Raw genomic sequence first — 25,678 nt, forward strand, 5'->3', positions numbered from 1 at the left:
CCCCGGTGACATTCCGTATCTCTGTGTTCTTCCCGCCGCCCTGACACTGCGGGTCGGTGTTCATTCCCCTGCCGGTGACACCGGTCGGTGTCCGCTGCCCCGGTCAGTGACACTGCGCGTCGGTTCCCAAGTGTCACTGTCCCCCCCCCGCCGGTGACACCGCGGCCAGCCCGGGTCCGTTACCGATTAGTCACCGGCTGCTGAGTGACACCTGGCGGCGGGCGGCGGCCACTGCGCCACTCGCCCCCCCAGGCGCTGCCGCCAACCCCGCCCTCGGTCCCCCACAAGTGACAGCCCAGGTGACAGCGCAGCGGCGCAGGACACGCGGACCCGCCCACGCGGGCTGTGTCCCCATCAGAGGGACACGGGCTGGCACAGCTGAGTTTTCCAGCTGCAGCACAGCTCAGCCCCAGCCATGGGGCACGGCCGGAAATCAGCATCGCCCTGGGCAGATGGGAAAATGCTCCTGCATTCCTCCAGGACTCACCTCCACACCCCCTAAACTTGGAGAGTTCCTTCACTAGAACCTGCATTTAGTCACTCCCCAAGTGCTGCTCCAGATGCCAAAGATCTGAGTCACACCGTGCTTTGTGAGCTCTGTTTGTGCACTTCAGACAGACACAGGCATGAACCCAGTGGCATTTTCACCTCTTTTATTATACACAAAACATGAGCACAAAGTTCTACTGCGGGGGCTGACCACGTCCACGACCGAATCCACCTCTCTGCAACAGCAAAAGGAGAGTGTTAGAAATCATAGTGTCGAGTAATGACAGCAAAAACAAACATCAAAGCTCTCTGATGGCACAGGTCAGCCAGGTGAGTGCCACCAACATCAACCCATTCCAGCCAGCTCTGTGGATCACACCTAAAATACTGTTATTTTTGACGTATAAAACCATGGATCTCCAAAGAGCTCAGCTTGCTCTCAAATTTGTCACTGGCCTCTGTCCCACCACATCCTTTCCCCACAGTGAGTAAGCTGCCTGTGAAGGGTGACAGTTTCCAGCCCCTCTGACACCCTCAGAATCCCACAGGCAGGACCTTCCAGCTTCCCCCATCAAAGCCTTCAAAAAAGGAAGGAAAGTTCAAACGCAAACACTCACAAACTGGAATTCCGTGGCTGCTCCAGCACCAGCCTCAGCCTTCTTGTCAGCACCAGCTGCAGAAAGAGAAGCAGTCAGTGCCCACTGAACCCCCTGCCTGGGAGCAAAGCTTTAACCATCCCACAGAACTCAAACTGGGGCTAAACAGCAAAGGGAACAGCTGTAAATGAGCGTGTTTGAGAGTTACTGACCCAACCCCGGGGAAAACAGCTCAGCCACACAAAACTCCAGCACACCTCCCATCCACCCTCACATACAGACTCTAAGCTATGCCAAGAGTCTCATCTTCCCCTTTTCTCTTTGAGAGGAGCCCTAGAGCTGGGACAATTGTCCCTGAGAGGGCAGGGGCACACTCACGTGGCACGGCGCTGCGGCGGTACGTGTCCCGGTCAGCCTCGCCACGCGTCAGCCGTGCCGGGCGCTCACCCTCCAGACCTGCAACACAGAGCACAGCCTCAAACACTGCCCAGCCAGGGCACAAACACAAACTTCCTGCAGCCCAAGGTGCAGAACAGCAGTGGGTCTGACAGCAGTGCTGCAGCTGGGGCAGCTCTGGAGAATAAACCTAAGGAGAACATGATTTAGTAAGGGAAACTTCACTTGAACGGTGAAATCTGCTCAAGTGTCCCAGCTTGTGGCAGGGTGGAAGTTAATTAATGTGAGAAGTGGGTTTACAGCATCATCTCAACAGTCTTCTGGTCATCTAACCAGTGCTGAATGTTATTGCTGGTAAAAATCCCAGAAATGCTGGGAATCTGCCATGGCTGCCAAGCCTGTGCACAGCTGAGTCCCAAACTGCAGGACAGAATTCTCACCCTAACCTGAAAGAGCCACACTGCCAGTACCCCAAATCCCCCCTCAGAACATGTTCAGGACAGTAAAAGCATTATCTGTGGAATCTCAGATTAATACCAGACAAAACTGCTGCAGGAACACCCAGCCATGGTGGGACCACCTCATCTCAGGGACTGGGATCTGTCCCTGGAGCCCAGGCTGGAGTCTGCCCACCCAGGCAGGACCCAGCTGTGCCTGGCACACCCCAGTGCCCTCCTGCACATCCACATGCATTGGTTTGGCCATAAAAAACCCAGTTCTTGTAATAATTCTTTTACTCCACCACCTCTGTGTCTCCCAGACTGCTGTTGCCTCAAGCAGGTCATCCATAACAAAAAAAACCACCAAGGGCAGCCCTACCAAACATCCCTGCCCAGATGGGGCTGAGGAGGGCTCCAGAACCAGGACAATCCTGTGACACCACACACAGCTCCTCCTGCACAAACCCCAGCCAGAAGCTGCCATCCTCCCTCCCTCCCAGCAGGGATGCAGCTCCCTTAAGTTCACTGGATAAACACAGCATCTAAAGAACAAATCTTGGAACATCCAAGCAACTCAGAGATCAAAGAAAGCAGCATATTCCCAGTTTCTCTGCAATTCCTTCCTTTGAAGCAGGTGATGCTCTCGTTTTGTTTGGCTCAGACACAAATTGCAGCAGCTGGGGATGAACTCCCAGCACCCTTTGGCCCCAGACCTGAGGCTTAGAAGCAATAAAACACAACTCATGTAATCCTCCAGAACCAGAGCACATCTGGCTGCACCCCTGCACCTGGGGGTGTGAATGCCCACCAAGGGAAAATCAGAGCTGCAAGTCCAACACACAGGATCACAGAGCAGCTGGGGTTCATCTGGAGATCACCCAGTTCAACCCCTCTCCAGGCAGGGCCACTCAGAGCAGGTGACACAAGAACATGTCCAGGTGGGTCATGTCCCCACAGCCTCCCTGGGCAGCTATTCCACTGCTCTGCCACCCACATGGAAAATTCTCCCTCATATTGAGGTGGAACTTGCTGTATTTTAGTTTCTGGCCACTGCTCCTTGTCCTGTCACTGGGCACCACTGATCAGAGTCTGGCAGCATCCCCCGGGCATATCTGTGGGTATTTGTCTCCTCTCCTCCATCCTAACCAGGCCCAGCTCCCTCAGTCTCTCCTCACAGAGATGCTCCAAACCCCTCAGCATCTTTGTGGGCTCTGCTGCTCCTCCACCACTAGTTTGCTGTTAACCTTTAGAAGGGAGCAGAGTTCCAGGAGGAAAACATCCAGTGTCCCTGGGGAAGGCAGAGTGGGGACACCCAACACAGGCCACAGATGATGCCAGGTGGGACTCACCCAGCCCTGGACAGTACCTCCTCCACATCCCGCCCTCAGCAGGTGTGCTCCCAGCAATCCCAGTCCCTGGGGATGGCCAATCCCCACTCAGAGCAGGTCCCTGTGTGACCCAACTCTTCCCACCCCTCTCAGTGGACACCACTGCCAGATGAAAAAGCCACAAACCCCAACCACATTTCCTTGTTCTGCTCACAATTTCACAGCCAATCCCCGCAGATCTGGCAGTGTCCTGACTGCCCAGCCCCCTGTGCCCACCCTTGGTGCCCAGCCCCCTGTGCCCACCTTTGGGCCGGGGCCTGCCGGTCTCGGGGCGGCTGCGGCGCAGCGTGGCCGGGACGATCTCGGGGGGCAGGTGCAGGTAATCCCGCAGGTACTGGATGCCCTCGTTGGTCAGGTACCAGTAGAAGTGTCTCCAGGCAAACTGCTCCTTCACATACCCTCGGGACTTGAGGGACTGCAGGGAGAGCTCCCAGTTACTCCCAGTTTCTCCCAGTTCCAACTCCTCACAGGGACAGGGGACCAGGAACAATTCACATGCAGGGGACACCAGGCAGCACCACCCCAGGGACCCCCACTCCCGTGCCCCCAAGCCCTCCCACCTGCATGGCTTTCATGACGTGCAGGTTGGGCACATTCTTGTCCACCAGCTCGGGGTGTTTGGGCATGTGCACGTCCTTCTTGGCCACCATCACGCCCTCCTTGAACAGCAGCTCATAGATGGCGATTCGGTTCTTCTTGGGCATCAACATCTGCACAGGGCACAGCAAACAGGGCTCGGTGACATTTGGGCATCAACATCTGCACCGGGGACAGCGATCCCGGTGCGCCCCGAGCTGCCCCGGGACGCTCTTCCGGGAGGGAATACCGAGCACTCCCAGCTTTCGCTCCTTAAATCATCCCCCACACTTCGGGCGGCCCCGCCTGGGGTCGGGACACCGGGCACAGCGGGGGTAGGGCACCGGCTCGGGGGAGCCCTGCCACGGACGCCGTTGGTGCTGCCGTTAAGTCAAAATGAACTCGGGAACCGGGAGCCGTGGGAGCCTCTCGCCGCTCCGGGAGCCGGAACCGATCCCGGCAGCGCCCCCAGCACGGGAAACCGGCTACGGGCGGTGCTCCCGGACCTGCCGGACCCGGGGCTCTCCGTGCTGGGCATGACTGAACCCCCGCGGATCACGGAGCACCCCCGCGGCAGCGCCCGGGCCGGAAGGCCCCGGTGCCATCGCTGAACATCCCGTACCACCCCGCGGCCTGGCGCCCCCAATCCCTCCCTCCCCACACAGCCGGGCTGGAGCCCCGATCGCGGGGATGCCCCGCGGGGGGGCCCAAGCCCCGGGATGGCGGCGATGCGCGACCGATGGCCCGAGCGCGGCCTCACCGTGGCGGCGGCGGCGGGGCCCGACCGGAAAAGGCTGTGCGTGCGCCGGACCGCCGCTTCCGCCGCGCCGAAGGCCCCCGGCGGCGGGGGTGGCTCGGCGCTGCCTGTGCAGAGCGCAGGTCCCCTCCTGTCTGGGAACGGGCGACCCGCCGCGGTGCTTGTTTGGGGCAGCGGGCGACCCCCGCCCCCCACCGTGCCACCCCCAGCCGTGCCATCCCCACATGTCCCCAGCCGTGCCACCCGCAGCTCCCCGCCGTGCCCGGTGTCCCTCGGAGCGGGGCTGTGACGCCCGGCCCGGGATCCCGGAGAGCCGCCGGTCTTACCCCGGGCCGAGGGCTCGGGGCTCCCGGAGCACCGGAGCGCTCCGCTCCCGTCACCGGCCCGGGAGCCGCGGTTCCCCCGAGCGGGGCTCTCGTTCCCGAAGGGTTTCACTGCAGCCGTGTCCCCTCGGGCACACCCCGTGTCCCCCCCAGCCCGGGGGTTCGAACCCCCGAGATCAAACGGAGCGGGTCCGGAGGAGGGGGACACGTCCTGAACACGGCGGGCACCGGGCACACGGCACCCCGGAGCAGGACCGGGGGCAGCAGGAGGGGCGGGGGGCGCACGGACCCCCGGTTCCCCGGGGCTGATCGCCGTCCCCTCGGCGGGCGCGCTGTCACCTTGCGCGGCCGAGGAGCCGCCGCGGCGGGCCGGGGATTGGTCGGCTAAAAATGCCGCCCTAATCTCCGAGCTGATCTTTACCCCCTCCCTCCGCCCCATCTGCCGCGATCTGCCCGCGATGCGCAGCGCCGGCCCCGGGAGAGGCTCCGCCGCTGTCCCCGCGGCCCCGAGGTACGGCCGGCGGGGCGGGCGGGGGGCGCAGGGCTGTCCCGGGGGGCACAGGGGTGCCGGGCACCGGGGCGCTGTCACAGCGCTGTCCCCGCCGGTGTTTGAACTGGGTCCGCGCCCGACCCGGTTTAAGTGATTTCCAGCTCGTGCCGGACCGTGTCGGGAGGGGAACGGGAGGGATCGAGGGATGCGCCGCGTTCCGGGGGCTGCCCTGTGCCATCCTGGGGCTTTGCTACCGCGTCATCCCCTCCTTTCTTCCCTTCGGGGGCACCATGGACGGAGCTGGGCGAAGCTTCCGCAGGGTGACCCCAAGGATGCTGCGACAATTGCGGCATCACCCCGGCCCGTCCCGTCCCGCGGGTCAGGAGCTGTCCCTGCTGGCCTGGACACGCTGCAGGCACTGTCGCTGTCGCTGTCCCTGCCTTTGCTGCAGCAGATCACAGCTCCTGCACCTCCCGCCTCGGAAATGGCAAAGCAAGTGCTTTGCTAAACGGATTAGAGCTCTCCCGGCAGCCTCCCCGGCTGCTCCCGCATCCCTCGGCCCCCGCGTCGCCTTCCCCGGGCAAACCCCATCCCTAAGCCAAGAGGCCGTGGCCGCAGCACGGCAGAGATCAGGCACTGCGGCTCCTTGAGCCCGAAACCCCCAGGGTGCTTCCACCTCCTGGGGTTTTGTGCTCCCTTTGCAGGAGCGCAGAGAAAATCGGGAAATTCACCCGGCAGCGGCTCGGCCGGTGCTGGAGGTGCTGCCTTGCCCCGGGGTCCGCCCCGATCTGTGCCCCCCTGGCCGCTTTCTCTCCCTCCTCTCCCTCCTCCCAGGGTGTGCGGCCGCCGGAGGGGCTGCGGCAGGACGGGAGCGGGATTGAGCCGTGCAAGGATTGAGGGAAGGGAGCCCAGGCACTGGCAGGGACCGACAGTGACGTGCACAAGGGAAGGGACATCAGCAAAACGTGTCAGCACCGACCGGGACCACGTCCTGAGCCCTGAGCCAGGGCTGGGCTCTGTGTGGGATCCCCCTCGCTGGGAATGCCCCATCCCCAGCCGTCCTGCTCCCTGCCCGGCCACGGGGATGGAGCCAGGCTCCTCCAGCACAGCGCCTGGCACGGCTCTGCCCGGGGACAGACTTTGTCCCGAGGGTGCCAGCCTGGCCGGCGTTTGTGCAACACCTTGAAGGCAAACTCCGGACCTGCTGAGCTCCTGCGGATGCTCCTGGAGGAGGAGGAGAGGCCGTGTCCAGCCGGCAGCATCAGGGGCTGCCAAGCCGGTGTCCGGCTGTCCCCGGCGTGGCACAGCAGGCGGGGCCGGAGGCAGCGAGCCCCCAGCGCTGTGCCCCGGGTGGAATGTTCGGGCTCCTCGGGCAGCTGCTTGCAGCCAGCCCCACGCTGCTTCACGGGAAAAATGGAGCCTTTATGTCCCTGCCCCAGCCCCTTCCCCGGAAGGGCTCGGAGGATGCCCCGGCCGGTCCCAGGCAGACAAGAAGGGAATTGTTTCGGTGGGATTTGGGTTTCTGGGAGCACCTGCCCCGCGCGGGGCCCTCCACAATGGCTGCCTGTCTGCCGCAGAGCCGCCAATTATCCTCCGCGGCTAATTAGAGATGCAAAGTAGCGCTTGCATTCTCCCAGCTCCCCGGAGGGCTCCTGGGACCGGCGGCACATCCGCAGCGGCGACGCAGCCTGGCCATGGGGCGAGCGTGGGGCACTGGCCCCATCCGGCCCCCCGGGCCGCAGCTGCCGCTCCGCCCTGCCCTGGGAAGAGGCACTGGAGGGCAAGAATGGGCTCGGGATCCTCGATGCCCTCTGCCCCCATCCACACCAGTCTTCCCTGGACCACCCATGGGCTCTCCCAGAAAGAGCTGAGCCCCATAACTCGGGGCTCTGCCGGGATTTAGGGAACACATTTCCCATCCTTGCTGGGGAGGCAGACGGGAGCTGGCTGTGCTCAAAACCCCCCGTTCATGCGAGGGCCGGCACTCCTGCCTGGCTGATGGGCAGGCGGCTGATCCCTGGTGGCATCTCTTCATTCCTGCCTGCTCGGGCTCGCCAGGATCACGGTGTGGGCTCATGTGCTCTGACTTCTCCGTTTGCACTCATGGAGCTGTAATTCCAGAGAAGCAAGTGGCCCCATAAATCAGGGCTTATTTCCTGCCAATACCGTCTGCTGCTTCCCACAAGGAAACTCATTTACAGGAGGAGAAGTGACTTACCACTGCAAACAGTAAACGGTGGGATGGTGAGAGCCGGGGAAAAGTTTGTCGTGACCGAGTTTTTGGTGAAGGAACTGAGGAGGCAGAGCTCCCACCTGCTCCCTGCATGGAACAGCCCAAGCTGCAGGGAAGGAGACCTGAGTTGGTGCCACCTGCACAGCCCACAGAGCTGGTGGCAATGGCTCTTTGCATTGGGGAGCCCCCCCAAGTCATTGAGGTCCCCCATCACCATCCTGGAGAGCGTTTGTCACCTCATGTTTAATGCCAAGGACATTTTCCCCTCTGCAGCAGGGATGCTGTCAGGGCAGGTGGCAGCTGGGACATCCCAGTGGTGACCCTGTGCTGAGAACTGCCAACTCACTGCTTGAAAGGGATTCAGCACCCTCCAGATTCAGCACCCTCTGGTTCCTCACCCTGAAACACCAACAGGCAAAGATCCCCACTCCTGAAGGAACCACCATCCACCCCTCTCCTGTTTGGGATTGGGGGCAGGGTGTGAAACCTTCCCGGGGCCGTTCTGTGTGGCCATGGGGTGTGCTGGCTCGGGTGGCACGGAGCTGCCGGGAGCCGGAAGGCAGGCGGGCTGGAGAGCCCCACCGAGCTTCATTAGGCAGTCCGAGGCGCTTGTTCGGGGAAAGCTGAGCCGGCGTCGGAGGCCGGCAGAGCCCCCCGGGACCGGGTCGCATTCTCTGGGCAACCCGATCCCGGCGGCAGCGGCCCCGGCAGCCTCATTACTGCGGCTTCTGCAGCGGCTTCGGTTACTCGCCTGGACGCTCTCGTCTCCTGCTGACTTTTAATTTCCCTGACATCCCCCGCGAGCGGGGGGATGCAGGCGCAGTGTCGGGGAGCCTGTCATCACCCCCACCCTCATCCTGCCTGCTTCCCGACGGTTCCAGCCCCCTCTGCCCCCGGGACTCCCATCCTGTAAAAAGCCTGGTGACCCTGGGCACGAGCCCCGGGGCTTGGGAGGAGGCAGATGGGCAGATGGCAGTGAGGGGGAGCTGCCCTGCTCTCCTCCAAGAAGCCTTGGGGAGGGTGCAGCACCCTCACCCCCTTCCTCAGCCCTGCCGGGGGGGAAAAGACTGCTCCTGATTCTCTTGCCAGCCTGTTCCCAGCTGGCACATTTGGCAAGGAGGCGGCACCGGCTGCCTCTCCGAAGGCGTTTTGGGGTGTTTGTTCCTGCAAAAGCTGTGGCTCAGCCCCAAAAACCCCCTGCATCCGCGGGGGTGACAGAGAGGCCGGGGCAGCAGCAGAGGGAGTGCATGGCTCTGTCCCGTCCCGTGCAGGAGGGACAACGACCCCCGGGGTTGCAGGACCAGGAACCCCAGGGGGGTCCCCAAAGAGCCCCCCCGCCTCATGACCCGGGGGAAACGAGTCCCATTAGGCCCTAATGGAGCCCGGGGCCCGACGCCGCCATCGCTCTGCCATGGCACCCACCCCCCCGGCTTGTGCCCCCGGGTCACGGTCCCCGGGGCGGCCCCGGTGGGTGCCCTGGGTGAGGGTCTGGGGCCGGGGGGCCCTTCGGGGTCTGGCGGCAGTGCGGAACCTCGGGGTGGGCGCGGACGCGGGGATGGGGGGGTCCATTCTCCCCCCCGCCCCCCCCGGATGATTTTCGCAGCAGCGGCTCCATCCCGGTTGCCATGGCAACGGGCGGCTCGGGCAGGCGCGTGCCCGCGGCCGTGCGCGCCGCCGCTGCCCGGCGGGAGCGGAGCGAGCGGAGCGGAGCGAGCAGAGCCCCGGCCCCGGCCTCGGGCCCCCGGCCCCCCCGGCCCCCGGCAGGTGAGCGCGGCCCCCGCGGGGACAGCCGGGTCCACTGCGGCGACGAGGTGAGGGACGCCCGGTCCCCTGCGGGGATGGGGTGCGGGATGCCGGGGTCCCTTGCCGGGATGGGGTGACGAATGCCCGGGTCCCTTGCAGGGATGGGGGGACGGCGGGGGGCTTGCTGTGCAAGGACCGGGCAGTAAGGCATGGCTTTGCACCCCCCGGCAGGACACAGTGTCCCCTGATCCCTTCTGCAAGCCAGGGAGGTTGGGGGGGGTATATGACCTTCACCCCCTCCGTGTGTCCAGTGGGGTGCTGGAGAGTGGGACACCCCTTCTGCAATGCTGCTGCACTCCCGGGCTTGTGCCTCAGTTTCCCCATCTACAAATAACGGGGTGAACTTGTGCTGTCCCTGTCACAGCTGTCCCCCTGCCCAAATAAACACCTTACCCCATCACTGACCCCTCTCCTTTCAGCCGTGTCACCCCAGCTTCTCCCTTGCTGCCCCCCCATCTCCCCAGTTTCCCATCCCCTCTGGCTCCAAGTCTGCTTCCCCACCACAGACAGCTGAAATTCCACGGTCCCTCCACCTCCCCTGCTCCCAGCAGCCCCATTTGCCTCCTGTCACCACCAGCCCCGGGTCCATCCCCCCGAGGCTCGGGGGCCAGGACCCCCGTGGCAGCGCGTGACGCTCCGCGTCCGCTCCCTGGTGCGGGGGGATGGCACCGCCGTATCCTCCACCATCCCTGTTTGCCACTTCTGGGTTTAATTGCAAACCTCATCTTTGGATTTCTGCCTAAACCCGGCTCCCGGGACTGCACAAATCCCTGCTCGCTGTCCGAGCCTTGTTTACCGCGGTGAGCCGAGGCGGCAGCATGAGACAGAGCTGTGGAGCTGGGCAGCCAGAGGAGCCCCCAGCTGAGGCTGAGCCCCCTCTCCCTTCCCCAGGCCTGAGTGGATGCAGGGTGTTGGCAATCCTGCTGCTGCTGCCCCTTCAGGGATCCCCATCCACGTTCCCCATCCGCATTCCCTGCACATCCGCTGTCCCTGAGCTGGGCTGCAGGCTCCCCTGGAGAGACACTTGCGTTATCTGCAAATGCCAAGCCAGCTTCCCGAAATTTTTGCACAAGGCTCCTAAAATCCCTGGAAGATTAATGGGTGCCCTGAGCAGGGCGGTTTGGGGAGCTCAGAGGGAAGGGGAAGCTCTCTGCAGAGCCCACATGAGCTGTGAAGCCGATCCCTGCCAGGGCTTGGAGCAAATACATCTCCCCTGGCTACTGCAACCTGGCAGCACCTGGCCCCTGGCAGCCTCCCGTCTGTGCACAGGACATGAGGCTCCTGGTGCTGCTCCTGGATCACTGAACCTCCTCTCTGGTTTGGGGGAGCCCACAAGCCCTGACCCCGCAGGGTCCAGCAGGTCCCCAGGCCTCAGATCCCCCCATGAGTGCAGATGACCCTGATGGAAGCAAGGAGGCTGCCATAGGCACATTCCACCCAGGATTCCTTGGAAAAGTGGCTCCCAGAAGTTTCCCAGCATTACCAACGTGCCCCCTCCAGGGTCCTGCTGCCCTTGCAGCCACCTCAAGCACTGCTGGGTCCTGGGCAGCCCCATGGTGCTGCTCTGGCTGATATCCCGTGGGGAATCACCCACCATTCTGGGTTTGGCTCTTTGCCCAAGGGCTCCAGCTCTGCTCATGTTGCAGCCAAAGAGGTTTTGTCAGGGAGTGCAGGAGGGACCCTACACGAGCCTGCTCCCATGGAGACAGTACCCTGGAAGGGCCCAGGCTCACCACCTGCCTGGCACTGGGCTTGGTCTGATGACGAGGGGGCAGGATGGGTGCTGAGGCTGCTCAGCCCTGAGCCCCGGGCGCTGCTGATGCGGAGCTGCCAGCGTGAATCAGCAGCACCCACTTAACCCTTTCCTCACAGGGTCCCCGTGGGCTCTGGAGGGGGCCACGCTTCAGCCACGCCACAGCCAAACCTCTCCACACTCCCTGGCTCCCTGAGCTCTGACCCCTGCCAGCCCCAGGAGCCCCATGGGACACATGGAGCAGCCCTGGGGTGGGAATCCCACAGCCACTCAGCTGGGTCAGACTGAGCAGCAAACCAGGCACAGCTCCTGCAGCTGCAAAGCCTCTTGCGACACACGTTGGTGTCACGGGTTTTCCCTGGGACCTGCTGCTGTGCCTTGGCCACCTCAACCCCCATGTGTGGCCACCTCAAGCCCCTTGTGTGGCTGCAGCAGTGGGAGCAGCACATGGGCACTGGCACCCACAGTAGATGCAGCACAGCAGCCCCAGAACATGGTGAGAGATCTGCTGCCAGGCTCCTCTGAACCTCCTTGGCTGAATCCATTTGTCTTTGCCACAAATGGCCACAGTGGTGCATCATGGTGGCATTGGCTCTGCAGCCTGAAATGGACCCTCAAGCAGCCCTGTGCTAAGTCAGAGCAAATGACCTTTCCTGTGGCCAAAATCCTACGGCCCAGCCCATTTGCTTGGATTCCCACAGACCAGTGCAGCTCCCAGTGTGGCCTCCCCCTGCCCTGGATGCTCTCAGCAAGGGTCACTCACCCACTGCCCTCCCAGTAATGGGGTTCACACTGGGTGTGGACCTCCTGCCTGGGGACAGCATGGGGACAGGTATAGGGACATCATCTCGCCTGCGCTCTGGTCCTCTGCTTGGAGTGCATCTGCCACCATCCTGCCTTAGCCAGGGGCTCTTGGCTGCAGAGGAACCTGCCCCAGAGGCTCTGCAGCCACCCCCTGGTGCCCACCAGGCTCAGCCAATGTGCCCAAGGGCAAGAGTGTGACATCCCCATCCCCTGCTTCTTGGCTGCAGGAGAGATGCTGGGTCTGGGACAGCAAACACATCTGGAGAGAGTGACCTGGGGACAGGGTACAGCAGGACTGGACTGTCCCACCTCGCTGGGGACAGGGCTCTGCCAGCCAGGGCTCTGCCATGGCGGTGCGGGCAGCTGCCCATGCCGTGCCCGCGGTGTCAGCAGCACCAGCCTCTGCATTGCAGCAGCTTCCTGCCTGTGCAGGGCCACGGCCACGGCCCGGCCCCCACAGAGGGCAGAGACCCCCCCTGCAGCAGCAGCAGGGCAGCAGGAGCTGCCTGGAGGGCGAGGAGAGCTGTGTCAGTGCTCAGCACTGAGTGTGCTGACAGGAGAGACGCAGCGGGGCCGCTTCTGCAGGAGCAGCAGCCCAAGGGCACGTGGAGCAGGAGCTGGGACAAACTCCACTGTCACTTGATGCCAAACGCTCTGTGGCTTCTCCTTGGCATCTCCATGGAGGCGAGGGGCTGAAGCAGAGCCCCCCAGGCCCGGGGTACCCAAGTGGCAGCACGTGGCTGGGGCTGGCAGCTCTCCACGCCGCAGCTCGGCCGCCGGCTCTGCAGGCGCCAGGCATCACCGCCGGCCGCCCTGATGCGAGGTGATGGGCTGTGCTGGCAGGGCTGGGGGCTGGCAGGGGCTGGCAGGGGGCTGGCACGTGTGGCACGGGCGGCCGAGGCGGCCTGGCATGGTGGGGGCACTCGCACGTGCACAGGAGTGCCAGGATGGTCGTGCGTGGGGGTGCGTGGCGGGAGAGTGGCGCCGAGGCGGCAGCGTTGGCTGGGAAGTGATGCAGAGCCAAAAATAACCCCCAGGCTGAAGCTCGGACCAGGTAGTGGCTCAGAGAGGGAGCTGCGGCAGCCACGTCCACAGTGCCCCCTGGCATGAGTGGCTCGTTGGGGCAGCAGGGGCTGGCACTGTGCCCGTGGGTCCTGGGGTACACCCAGCCATGGGTGTGCTCCCTCCCTGCCGTCCCCATCCCAGCTGCCGTCCCCATCCCAGCCCTGGCACGCTGGGGCTGTCACCCTGAGGGTGCCCTTGCCATGCCAGCGCAGCCCTTGCGGAAAAACCCAGGGTACAACACCTTGGCACTGCACTGTGCCCGCAGCTTTCAGGGGGGACGATGCATGCAGAACCTGCAGGGTCCCTTGGCGCTGTGCCACCAGGTGCTCTGTCACCACTGCAGGTGCACCGAGGCAGCCTGCTGGGGTGGGGATGGCAGTGGCAGTGCTGTGGTGGCAGGCAGGAGCAGTGGTGGCCCTGTGGGTGCCAAGGACAGTGGCCATGCCGTGGGTGCCAGGCAGCAGTAGTGTTGGTGCTCTGGGTGCCAGGCAGTGGCAGTGGCGGTTACATGAATGCCAGGCACAGTTGTCCTGTGGGTGCCAGGCAGGGACAGTGGCCGTGCCATGGGTGTTAGGAGGAGTGGTGGCAGTGCTGTGGGTGCCAGGCAGGCGTGGGCGCTGCGTGCTGCCAGCTGCAGGGGGACACTGCTGTCCCCCACCCATCTGCGTCTGGGCGGCTGACGAGGGACAGTCACGCGTTTATTTTTAACCGTCTGGGGAGGGTGGAGGGGATTGGTGCCTCCCTGGTTATATCACTAAATCCCTGCCGGGCCCTGTTACTTCCAGCACAGCGAGCCCTGTGCTGCACTCCAGTAACTGTTTCAGGTCCCTGTCCTCCTGGGGCCACGCCCTGCCCCAGCCCGGGGACACCTCAGGGCCAGCTGTGTGCACAGCTGGAGAGCGTGGGTACTCACCAGTGCTCCCCACGGGACCCTGTGCTCCCACCCCACCACGGGGCAGAGCACAGGCAGCCAGGCCTCCCTCTGTCCATTCCACTTCCTCAAGGAAGGGATGGTGTGTGAGGTTCACGGCCACATCCCTCTCAGCCTTTTTGGGGACAGGGCAGGAGGAAATTTGAGCTGCTCATGGCCACCTTGTCCCCATCTCAGTGGCAGATGCCATGCAGGATAGACCCAGCGCTTTCCTGTGGAAACACGGTCCAAATCCAGGTCAGGATGGGGATGATGAGGAGAACACCTAGGAAACAACCACCACAGTCCCCATGCAGTCCCTGTGCAGTACCACCCCCAGCCACCGGCCCCCTCCCAGCTCTCAGCAAAACAACAAAGGGTTAATCCACGCAGCCGGGCCTCGTGGCGCTCCGGGGATGCCGTTTTTCTGAAGATCAGGATGGATTAGGGTGAAATATCAGGATGAGGATTTCTTGGGCGTCACGTCCCCTGACCCTGCCACGGCCCCTCGCCCAGCAGCTCCCAGTGCTGAGCCAGGCTCTGCCCAGTGAGCTCCCACTGTGCTGCTGCCCATGTCCCTCCCAGCACTGCTGGCTCTGGGGGTGTTTCGATGTCACCAAGTGGGTGGTGGGCACTGGAGGAGTCTGTAGGTCCAGAGCTGGACCGGGCACTGTCCCCATGCTGTCCCCTGTACCCGGATGCTTGTCCCACAGAGCTGTTGGCAGGAGGAATGGGGGTCCCCTGCACCCCCCGTGACTCCCCTCTCCTGTCCCCTCAGTGCATGAGGCTGGTGTTTGCCCAGGAAACCCCCAGCACCTGCTCTGCCGCCCGAGGCAGCGCCGGGAGCCATGTCGGGTTCCTATGACGAGTCGGCATCGGCCGCCGAGGAGACAACCGACAGCTTCTGGGAGGTGAGTCCCGGCCACCCTCTCCTCCCACAGACCCCACCGCCACTGTCACTGCACCCCACGGTGTCCCCTGGGCTGGGGGCTGCCCTCCCTCCTCTGCCTGAGAGCATCCCTGCTGTGGTGGCTCTGTGTCTCAGCTGGCTCTGCCCAAGGTCTCAGTCTTGGCTGTCCCTGAGTGGCAGAGGGGTTGGAGGGAGTTGGGCTTGAGCAGCCCCACCCCAACACTCCATCCCCGCACCCCCAAATTGCCTGGTGCTTCCCCTGTAGCCACCACAGAGCAGCTGGGGCTGAGCCAGGCGGGGTGGTCACAGCCCCCACAGCTGCCTGTCCCCGTGGCCATGCCAGGTGGGGAACTACAAGCGCACGGTGAAGCGGATCGACGATGGACACCGGCTCTGCAATGACCTCATGAACTGCGTGCACGAGCGGGCCAAGATCGAGAAGTCCTACGCCCAGCAGCTCACCGACTGGTCCAAGCGGTGGAGGCAGCTCATCGAGAAAGGTACCACGGCTTCCCCATGGGAGGCTTTCCCCAGGACACCTGGGTGTACAGTCACAGCTTCACCTGGCAGAAATGGGGCGGGTGAGGGCAGTGGGGTGACCCCCAGGTGTCCCCTCGGCCCCCAGGTCCCCAGTATGGCAGCCTGGAGAAGGCGTGGGCCGCGATCATGACGGAGGCAGACAAGGTGAGCGAGCTGCACCAGGACGTGAAGAACAGCCTCCTGAACGACGACTTCGAGAAGGTCAAGAACTGGCAGAAGGACGCCTACCACAAGCAGATCATGGGGGGCTTCAAGGAGGCCAAGGAGGCTGAGGATGGCTTCCGGAAAGCCCAGAAGCCCTGGGCCAAGAAGCTCAAGGAGGTGAGAGAAGCACAGAGTGTCCTGGGGAAACCCTGTGTCCCCAGGTCCAACTCTGTGTCCCCAGTCCAGGCTGGGAGAGACACGTGGCACCTCCCCACAGGCAGAGGGGTTGGCAGGGGGCTGTGACTGCTACTCTGATGTCCCTTCTGTGTCATCCCCACAGCTGGAGACAGCCAAGAAAGCCTATCACCTGGCATGCAAGGAGGAGAAGCTAGCCATGACCCGCGAAGCCAACAGCAAGGCGGATCAGTCCAACACTCCTGAGCAGCAGAAGAAGCTCCAGGACAAAGTGGAAAAGTGCAAGCAAGACGTGCAAAAGGTGTGAAGCACTGCCCTGTGCCAGATGCATGGGGCATTGGGCAAGGGAAACCAGAGGAGATGGCCACCACATCCCTTTCTCCACGATCAGTTCCTCTTTTCCCATCCTTGTGCTCCTGGAGGATAAAGAGTTGCAGGCAGTGCTCAGGGGAGTGTGAGCTGGCAGGATTTACCCCACGTCTGGGGGCTGATTCCACCCACTGAGGCTCCTGGCTCAGTTTGGGCTCCCCAGCTCTGGTGACCCCCAAACCAGACCTCTCAGCAGGCAGAAACGGCCTCTGAGGTGCTCGAGGTACTACCAGGGTCCCTCCTGTGTTTTTGCAGACTCAGGAGAAGTACGAGAAGGTGCTGGACGAGCTGAACAAGTGCACCCCGCAGTACATTGAGAGCATGGAGCAGGTCTTCGAGCAGTGCCAGCAGTTCGAGGAGAAGAGGCTCAACTTCCTCAAGGAAATGCTCCTGGACATCAAGAGGCACCTGAACCTGGCCGAGAGCAGCAGGTAGGGGCAGCTGATTCTGGCCATGATGGTCACCAAGAGGTACCAGAGTGGCAGGAGGCTGTGCAGGAGCCTGGCGCCCCCCTGTGGCTTGGAGGACCCACAACCTGTCCCCAGGTGACACGGCCTGGACCTGTCCCTGTCGCACGCTGTCCCCAGGGCTCCACCCTGACCCACAGCCCCCCAAACACGTCTCTCCCCACAGCTACGCCAACGTGTACCGGGAGCTGGAGCAGACCATCCGCATGTCGGATGCGCAGGAGGACCTCCGGTGGTTCCGCAGCACCAGCGGCCCCGGGATGCCCATGAACTGGCCCCAGTTTGAGGTGAGGCTGGGCGCCCTGCCTGGGTGCTCTGGGTGCTGCCAGCTCTGCAGGGCAGCCGGGCACTCAGGGCTTGGTCACTCTGTGCTTGCAGGAGTGGAACCCTGACCTGACGCACACGATAACGCGGAAGGAGAAGCAGAAGAAGGGCGAGGGGGCGGCCCTGACCAACGCCAGCAGCGCGGGCGACACGGGGGCTCAGGCGGGCGAGCGCGGGAGGTGAGGGCTGGCGTGAAGGGGAGAGGAGAGGCACAGCCTGTGAGAGCCACAGCCTGTGCCTGTGCAAGCACCTGGGGATGCAGGATGTCCTCGGTGACAGGACCCCTCCTTCTCCTCCCAGCGTGAGCAGCCACGACCGCGGGCAGACCTACAGTGCTGAGTGGTCCGATGACGAGGGCAGCAACTCCTTCAACACCAGCGAGGCCAACGGCGGCGCCAACCCCTTCGATGAGGAGTCGGCGGGGAAGGGCGTGAGGGTGCGGGCTCTGTACGACTACGACGGTCAGGAACAGGATGAGCTCAGCTTCAAAGCAGGTACGGTCCCTTGCCAGTGCCAGGTAGGATGGGGTTCGTCTGCTGGAGCTGTGGGTGCGAAATCCCTCAAATAATTTCTGAGTTGGCCCAGTCCTTCAAAGAGTTGAGCTGTCAGAAAGGGGAAGGCAGAAGCTGAGCCCAAAGGAAGCAGGGACAGGAGCAGTGGGAAGGGGGCATGTGAGGGCTCACAAGTCACCCCTTGCCTTTCTATCCCACAAACTGGTGTGCCCTGGATGAGTTCTGCAAACCCCCAACAGCTCCACCCCAGGGAGAAAAAGGGGGTGGGAGAATTCCCAGCACCTGCAATGAGCTCTTCCCTTCCACCTTCTTCTCCAGGTGATGAACTAACCAAACTCGGTGAGGAAGACGAGCAGGGGTGGTGCAAAGGGCGCTTGGACAACGGGCAGCTGGGGCTGTACCCCGCCAACTACGTGGAGGCAATCTAAGTCTTGTGGTGTGCTCCTCGTCACCGTCAGCAGATAAATCCACCCTCCGTTGTCTCCATCTCTCCACCAGCCAACCAGCCATTCTGCCGTCTGGTCCTTCACTCCTCACCCTTAGAGATTCAGACATATTTTCCGACCAAGCTTTTATTTTTTTAAGAGTTGTCTCCGAAGAGTATTTTGCATAGTCGCTTTCTTCTAAGATAACGTGAAGCGAAAGATGACGTTGTCCGTTCGTCTACGTTAGTTGAATTTTTTTTTTTTTCTGAGCGAAAAGCCGATACCTCAAGATCTTAAAGCCCAACCAGTGAGAGCTCCTGACTGGTTGGTTTTTAAAGATACTGAAATCATGAGCCGCCTTCTGATTGGCTGGAACTGTTCCGAAACGCACGGCGCCGAAGCTCCTGGGACCAACCAAATTCATCCCAGAAAACCAAGAGGGATTGGAGTCTGACTCCGTTGGTTATTTTTTTTTGTGTTTCCATGTTCTCCCCAGTTCATCCTCCCGCCCCGAGGAAGGGGGTGAATTGCCCCCTTCAGCCCCGGGGCCACCCTTGAGATGCCCAGGTGAGGTGGGACCAGCCCTGCCATGGAGCTGGCTGGCATCTCCTCAGCTTCCTCCTCCTCCTCCTCCTGCTCCTGGCTGGGCTGTCAGCACACCTGGAGCGGGCGGAGGCTCCCGAGCCGATGCCCGGTCTGTGCTGCAGGGAGCAGCATTGCCCCTTGGGTGGGCAGGTATCCAACGCACACCAGATCCAGGTGAGATGGCCCTAAAATCCAGTGCTGTCCGGAGAAGGACCCACCAGGGCCCGGTGCTGCTGGAAGCACCTTCATGCCCAGCCTGGGATAGCGAGGACTGCCTTGGGCACTGCTGGGGACTGTCCCCATCCTCCCCTTCGTGAAGAGAGGCAGGAGCAGAGCAAGGGCAGGGGATGAGCACCATCCGGCCTTGCAGGGTGCCGGCAGGAGCTGCAGCCCAGGAGGAGGGCTCAGGATACAGCCCAGGCAGAGCAGCTGCCTGGTGAACACGGCCGAAATCAAGACACACCAAGGCAGGGGAATGGCTGGCCGCAGGCTCTGCCCTTTGCTTGTCCCCACGGAGCTCTACCCCTCCTCCCCTGGGCTCTGCCCCCGGCCCCACAGCTCCCACGGCTGCTGCCACCCAGCACAGCCACCCCACCCCCTGCCTCGGGTGCGTTTGCCATCCCGAGCTCTTCCCTACAGATCATCTCTCATTTCTTTCCATACCATCACCCTTAGCAGCATCAATGCCATTGGCTTCCCGCACGCTCCTCCTGCTCCTTTCCTGCCCCCTCCGTTGGTTCGTGAATTTTTTGGCCCCAGGGATCCCGTGTTCTCGTGGATGCAGGGGAAGCACCGTGTGCTGGGCACGGTGGGCGGGAGCCATCCAGCCCCTGCCAGGTACCGGAAAAAAACCCACAAAGTCAGAGAAGACCCAACCAACCACCTGTCTCAGCAATGCACCCCGGTTTTTGTACATTGATTGTGTAATTTAAGAAGTATATATATAATATATATATCTCTCGTGATTGTATTTCCGTGGATACAACAACAAAAAGCAGCAAGAGAAAATAACCGAGCTCTGTCAGCGTCCTTGGCTCTGGGGTCTCCTTTGCTGTGCGTCTGTCCCACCCCTGGGGGGGCAGCTGAGGAGGTTGTGGACCCCCAGGTAGTGACACTCCCACCCCAAGGTTCTGAGGTGCAGCAGGATGGGGGGCTCAGATGCATTGCTGGGGGGACAAGGGAGCAGCCACTGCCTTTGGGGACTCCTGTGCCACTGCAGGACAAAGCCTCGGGACACCCACGGCGGGGCTCGAGGGGATGCAGGTTTTGGGGCTGTTCCAAGCACCAGCTCTGACCCAGCGCTCTCCTGAGCCTGTGAAAGCAGGGTGATGTCACCTGCTGCCCTTCCCCACCCTGCCAGGGGAGCTGTGAGGGGGACACAGGATCTGGGGCACCACTGGCACCCCCAGCCCCTCCTCGCAGTGCCCCCGCACCGGCTGCATTGGGCGCACACAGCAAATCACAAGACTCAGTTTGCTTTTTTTTTCCTTTCCCCTCCTTTTTTTGCTTTTCTACTCCCTTTTCCAAAGGCCAAGTAAGTTTTCCTCCCTCCTCTGCTCCTCGCTGCCCTCCATTCCTCCTGTCAGGATGGGAGCAGCATGGAGCAAGAAAGGAAAGGCAGTAGCTGGCACCAGCGGATTTTTTAAGGAAAATAATCAAGAGACCAAGAACCAGGTGTTTTTTTCCTTTTAAGCTCCCATAGAACATCCCTGGAAGCCCGGGCCACCCTTGGCATTTGAACCTAAACCACAACTCATCACCAGCCAAAACAGAAAAGCAAATAACCAAATAAAAAAAGCCTATAATATAAAAGATCAACATTGCCAGGTAACTCTGACTCTGGTGCAATGAGCAGGTGAAGCAATTCCCAGCTCTCTGCCCCAGTCAGCCTGGACGGATCACACTCTGGATTTATTGTCCAGAGGGAAATGGCAAAGCTGCCATCTCCCTTTCCCCAAACTCCAGAATCAGGCAGTCCAAATAAAACCCAAATTCAAGGGAAGAGCTTTGAGCCAGGGCACAGAACCTGGGCTCTTAGGGGGACTCTGGTGGTCCCATGCACAAGGATGGGGCCATGGATACAGAACTCAGATTTGCAGCTCCAAGTCACTGTGGAGGGGAGCAGCTGAGCATGTCCTGGAGTGAACAGCAAAGGGGGATGCACCTGTCCCAAGGGGTGCCCAAGGTCCCAGTGGCAAAGCCCCCATGGCAGGCAGCACCTTTGGCTGGTGCCAGGCTGCTCCTACAGGGACTGGGACAGGACCCCACCATGAGCAGCTGTGGATGTCCCTGTCCCTGTGGGTGTCCCTGTCCCTGTGGATGTCCCTGTCCCTGTGGGTGTCCCTGTCCCAGCTCATGCCCCAGGCTTTTTCCTCCCTGAACAATGGCTGGGTTGAAGCCACCTACAGCCAGAACCCGGGAGGGAGGAGAGGAGGGGGGACAAGCCCACGCAGGGTGCCCACCCCTCCTGTGGGGGACAAGGGCTCTGCACGGTCCTTGCCCCACACCAGGGCCTGCTGGAGGTGAGGAGGTCCCTGTGTCCGATGCCAGCAGGTCCTGGCAGGGGAAGCCTCGCACGGCAGCCGAGGTCCTGCTGCTGGCAGAGGCTCTCTGTGGCTGGGGCAGAGGGAGGCAGCCAAGGTCCCCCGTCCCTCCCGGCACTCAGCCGGTCCCGCCGCCGCTCACACCGGGTGGACGAACTGGTAGACGAGGCGCTGGGAGATGTCGGGCTTCCGGATGATTCCTTTCTTGTAGTACTGCCGGATGGAGCGGCTCAGCTTGTCGTAGTTCATGGCCGGGCGGTTCTTGCGGATGCCCCACAGCCGGGCCACCTGCGCCGAGTCCTCGATCTTGAAGATGCCTGGCAGGGGAGGGGGGCACGGAGGGTTACAGCATCTCCTGCCCCACCTCAGCCCCCCAGCCCCCGCCCCGGGACCTCTGGAGCGCTCCCGCCCACCTTTGTCCTTGTTGAGCCAGCGGATGAAGCGGCCGTAGTTGTGTGGCTTCAGCAGCAGCTCCTTGAGGAACTGCCAGAGGTGGATGGGTTGGCCGGCGCACGACGAGTCCACCTCGCTGTCGGCCCAGCCGGTGTCACCTCCTGCCACGGGAAGGGACGGGTGAGAGGAGGGAAGGGACAGAGCTCGCTGCTGTGCACCACCCCAGGGAGCTGCTCGAGTCCTCTCTGAGAGCCTCGTTCGATGCCAGAGGGACCCCGGGGCTCAGCCCGGCTCTGGGTCTGGAAGGTTTGCTTTCCCCTGCCTGTCTTGGAGCAGGGAGAGCAGCTCAGTGCTGCCCTTGTGCAGCCCGCAGGGGTGCAGGGGTGTGGGACAGGGCCAGGGAGGGAACGGAGCCATTTCCCCTTCGCTGGGTTTTGCAGAGAGCCGCGAGGCTGCTCTGGGGCAGAGGGAGGGAACGGCACAGATCCCGCAGCAGCAGCGGCTCCAGTGCTCCGGAATTGCATTTAAGCAGGGAAGGACCCCTCAAGAACCCGGACCTGCCCGAGGTGGGGCCAGCGGAGCTGAGCCCACACAGAACTCACCGCAGTATCTTACATCTCCCGGGGCAGCCTTCTCCTTCATCCAGGCAGCTGGAAGGGAGGAGTGGGGGATCAGGGGGTATCTCCTGCGGCACAGCCTCGCCCACCCTCCCCGGCTCCCTCCCGCTCCCTGGCACCCACCAGACTTCCAGATGTCGAGGTGGGCGTGCAGGATGTCCCCGCAGGCGGGCGAGCGCTGGCAGAACTGCTCCTCGGACATGGCACACAGGTCCTTTCCCGACAGCTCCTGGAAGGACTTCCCGATCTGCGGCAGCCGGTACTGGTGCTCTGTCCACAGGATCCACTTCTGCACATTCCCGGGGCTCCAGTCCATGGGGTCTGGGGGCGGAGGGGGGTGAGTGTGGCCAGCCAGGAACCATCCTCTCCTCCCGTGTGGGGCAGACACACTCCCCCAGACCCCCACACGCGGCTGCAGCCTCCCAAACGCAGCGTGGCTTTGGCTCCCACGCCAGCACATCCATCCCTGCCCTGGGGACACCCACCTGCGGCGATGTTGAGGAGCTTGCAGGCTGTCTCGATGTCCTTCAGCACCTCGCCCACCACCATGCTCTGCACCTGCTCCAGCGAGTGCTCCTCCAGGTGCAGGCTGTCCTGCAGGTCCCCCTCGGGCCCCAGCCCCAGGCCCTGGCTGTCGATGATGGGACATTGCTCTGGCTCCTTCTGCGCCTCCTCTCGCCCGCCCTGGGCGCTGCTCTGGGCCGGTTCTCCAGCGCCCTTGGTGGCCCAGGCCGTGTCCTCCGGGTAGAGCATGTCGAAGTAGTGCAGGCAGAAGGCTGGCAGGGGCTGCTCGGGGGTGCTGGGGGGGCTGGGGCTCTCCGGGCAGCCCCAGCTGCGGGGGTCGGGGTCCCGCGGGGGTGGCAGCAGCGCGGGGTCCGGCCAGGCGAGGCGGGCGGCGGGCAGAGCGCTCAGCCCGGGGCTGGCACTGCCCATCCCTCTGCTCAGCGCCGGCTCCAAACCTGCCCGGGGAGGGGAGAGGGGCAGAGCTCAGCCCGGCACCGCTCCTGCCTTCCCGTCCTGCAGCCAGGCACAAAGGGAGGAACTAAGCCTGTTAGAGGGGAAAACCCTGCAAAGAGCCCCACCGTGCCCCGGCAGCCTGCGGTGAGTGAGGGGTCAGCCGTGGCTGGGGGGGCTGGCCCCGGTTTGGGAGGACCAAGAGCAGCAGCAGCCAGCAGGGAGAAGGAGCTCAGGAGATGAGCAGGATCTGACCCCTGTTTAGGGTCGGGGTGTTTAGGGTCTCCCCAGGGGCTTCACCCCAGGCTGGCAGCAGCTCAGTCCCAGGTGGAGCTGAGGCCTCAGTGGGAGGCACTGGGGGACACTGGGGGAGCTCCCCCAGGACAGCCCTGGGGTGACAATGGATGCTTGAGCTGCAGGGACACATTTCTCAGCATGGAAATCATCCTCTGCTGTTTCCACCTGAGGGACAACAGGCCCCAGACCCAGATCCCCAGGAGGGACCCAGCCCAGCACCCGGCCCTTGGTTGCTGTTGCCAACTCCCAGATGAGAACTCTCCTTGTAAGACAGAATAATTGCAATTACCTTCACTCTCTTGCAAGAAAAACTACCCCAAATCAGCCGGTCCCCATCTATCTCTGCATGCAGGGAGTCCTGGAGGCCATGGAGGAGAGGATAAACCTGCTGAATTTCCATGGCAACACCAAGGAATGGCTCCATCCATGGAGAAACCTCCCCAAAAACCATCCTGGGACTTTGGGAAGGGAAGCTCCTGCCCAGGAGAAGCTGTCGATGGGCATGGCCAGGGCATTGCCCAGCTCTTCCACCTTCAGTACTGCATTTTACAAGGAGAAGAAGAACCATCCCAAATTGGTGGTTTAAAAGCAGAAAAAGGAGCTTTAGCAATGGAGCTGGCACTGGGAAAGGAGCGTGCAAAGTTTGAAACCTCTCAGGGCACCAGGCAGCTCTGAAGGGGAACAGGGGGCACTGGCCAGGGAAAGGGGGTGCCCTGTTGCTCCAAACCCCAGCTGGGGGTGGGGAAAGGTTAAAAAGAAATGAGAGGAAAAGGTCCCACAGGGTTCCTTCAGGCAGAGCACAGCCCCCAAGCACAGGGATGGTCACAGTGGAGGAGGAACAAAGAGGACCCAGCCCTGTGTCCCTTGCTTAGGGGGGAGTTAATGGAGCTCCTGAGGATTCAGCGCTCCCAGGAATATGGGTTTAGAGGAGCTGCATTGCCTGCACTTGGGGCAAGCTCATCACTTCATCCTTGGAATAGCCCAAGGAGCTCAGAAAAACCCATGGAAGAGCCAGGGACACCTAAACTGCACCCATAGCAGCCTCAGGCCGTGGGGACCTGGGGAGGGATTGTGGGTTCAGGAGCTGGAGCCCACGACCCTGAGCGGTTTTGGTGGTACTGCAGCAAGGAGGAGGAGGGAGAAGAGGGAACCCAAGCCCTCTTCTGGTCTGGGGCTGCCCCCACCATCCCCAAACAGTTTCCCTGAGAGATGGTGCCTGCTTCCAAACCTCTCCTTGATTTGCTCAGGATTAAAAGAAGAGCTTTAGGAGATCAGCTCTAAATCCAGCCTCACGCTGCTCCCAGCACAAAAGGGAAGTGGTAACAGCTTGTGCAGCTCCTGCTGCTGCACAGTGCCGGCCGTGGGGGTGTCTGGGAGGGGACAGGTGCCTCATTCCCAAAGCCTCTGGGATGTTCTGAGGTCACAATTCATCCTCACCCATGGGGGAGCAGGGCTGTGGAGCCGTGCTTGGGAATGCCACAGGATGAATGGCCCCAGTCCCATCTTCACACTCATCCTGTTTTCCTCCTCCCAGCAGGGACTGGAGGGACCCAATCCCTGGGGAAGTGTCCCCAAAAGGTTGAGCTGTGCCCCACCAAGGGCGCTGTACTCTCAGGGCGGGGGCCGCTGTTTGACTTTCTCCCGCTCTGGCACGCGGGCGGCCAGGCTGGGTGGGACCTGTTTGCACTGAGAAGCCACTTCAGGTGGCCTTTTCCCCCTCTCCCCCTACCCCTTTTTCCATTTCCCTGGCAAAGGAGAGCCGGAGGTGCAGTCCCAGGTGCACAGGCACACATGGCACCCAAACCCCTTCCTGTTCCCTGCCCGAGCTGAGCGAGGCTGAGCCGGTCATTGCATCAGCCTTGGCAGGGGCTGGGATGGGGTGCTGGGGCTGGGATGGGGCTCCTGCACCTCCCAGGGCACAGAGCCAGCCCGAGCCCAGGGCTGTGGGTGCTGCTGGCTCACGGCTCAGCTCCACAGGCCTGCAGGGACCCAGCCCCACACAGACCCCACAGCCGAGGGGGACAACGATGGGGACAAGGACCCCCGTGCCACCCCCAGCTCTCCTGGCAAGTGCAGCCCACCATGGCTTAGGGTGGAAGGCTGGGATGGGCCCTTGAGAGAGAGAGAAAAAAAAGAAATTCACCCACCCCCCGCCCTCGAACAATGGGTCCGTTAATTAAAATCCAATCAGCGGTGGAACAGGTTGTGCCAGAGCGCTCTGGGAGCGGGAGGGCGGCCCCGCCGCGGGAGGGGCGCTGCCCGCAGAGCCCGGGATGGATCCCAAGCCCCCGGGCACTTCCGAAAGCCCTTCCCAGGCAGCGGGGGTGAGGGACCAGGGCCAGGCTCCAGGGTCACCTCCAGCACCAGGCTGGGACAGGGA

The 25,678-nt window shown here is 62.6% G+C and overlaps 3 protein-coding genes across 3 annotated transcripts; 1 reads left to right on the forward strand and 2 right to left on the reverse strand.

The window, feature by feature from the left end:
- Positions 1-636: 636 nt before the first annotated feature.
- On the reverse strand, positions 637-4,721 carry RPS10 (ribosomal protein S10). Its single transcript, XM_030233114.2, has 6 exons — positions 4,646-4,721; positions 3,870-4,019; positions 3,553-3,724; positions 1,464-1,541; positions 1,107-1,162; positions 637-725 (listed from the first exon to the last, which is right to left on the reverse strand). The coding sequence occupies exons 2-6, from the start codon at positions 4,017-4,019 to the stop codon at positions 684-686; spliced, it is 498 nt and encodes a 165-aa protein (XP_030088974.1). The 5' UTR covers positions 4,646-4,721; the 3' UTR covers positions 637-683.
- Positions 4,722-4,955: 234 nt separating this feature from the next.
- On the forward strand, positions 4,956-19,414 carry PACSIN1 (protein kinase C and casein kinase substrate in neurons 1). Its single transcript, XM_030232904.2, has 10 exons — positions 4,956-5,476; positions 14,802-14,934; positions 15,277-15,433; positions 15,559-15,794; positions 15,958-16,113; positions 16,437-16,612; positions 16,815-16,935; positions 17,027-17,151; positions 17,273-17,466; positions 17,803-19,414. Exons 2-10 carry the CDS (start codon positions 14,872-14,874, stop codon positions 17,910-17,912), a joined length of 1,338 nt encoding a protein of 445 aa, XP_030088764.1. The 5' UTR covers positions 4,956-5,476; positions 14,802-14,871; the 3' UTR covers positions 17,913-19,414.
- A 76-nt stretch (positions 19,415-19,490) lies between these two features.
- Positions 19,491-22,980, reverse strand: SPDEF (SAM pointed domain containing ETS transcription factor). Its single transcript, XM_050985292.1, has 5 exons — positions 22,533-22,980; positions 22,171-22,368; positions 22,033-22,080; positions 21,451-21,591; positions 19,491-21,354 (listed from the first exon to the last, which is right to left on the reverse strand). The coding sequence occupies exons 1-5, from the start codon at positions 22,978-22,980 to the stop codon at positions 21,176-21,178; spliced, it is 1,014 nt and encodes a 337-aa protein (XP_050841249.1). The 3' UTR covers positions 19,491-21,175.
- Between the last annotated feature and the right edge of the window lie 2,698 nt (positions 22,981-25,678).

The sequence above is a fragment of the Serinus canaria genome, chromosome 26 (genome assembly GCF_022539315.1).
Source record: "Serinus canaria isolate serCan28SL12 chromosome 26, serCan2020, whole genome shotgun sequence".
Lineage (NCBI taxonomy): Eukaryota > Metazoa > Chordata > Aves > Passeriformes > Fringillidae > Serinus > Serinus canaria.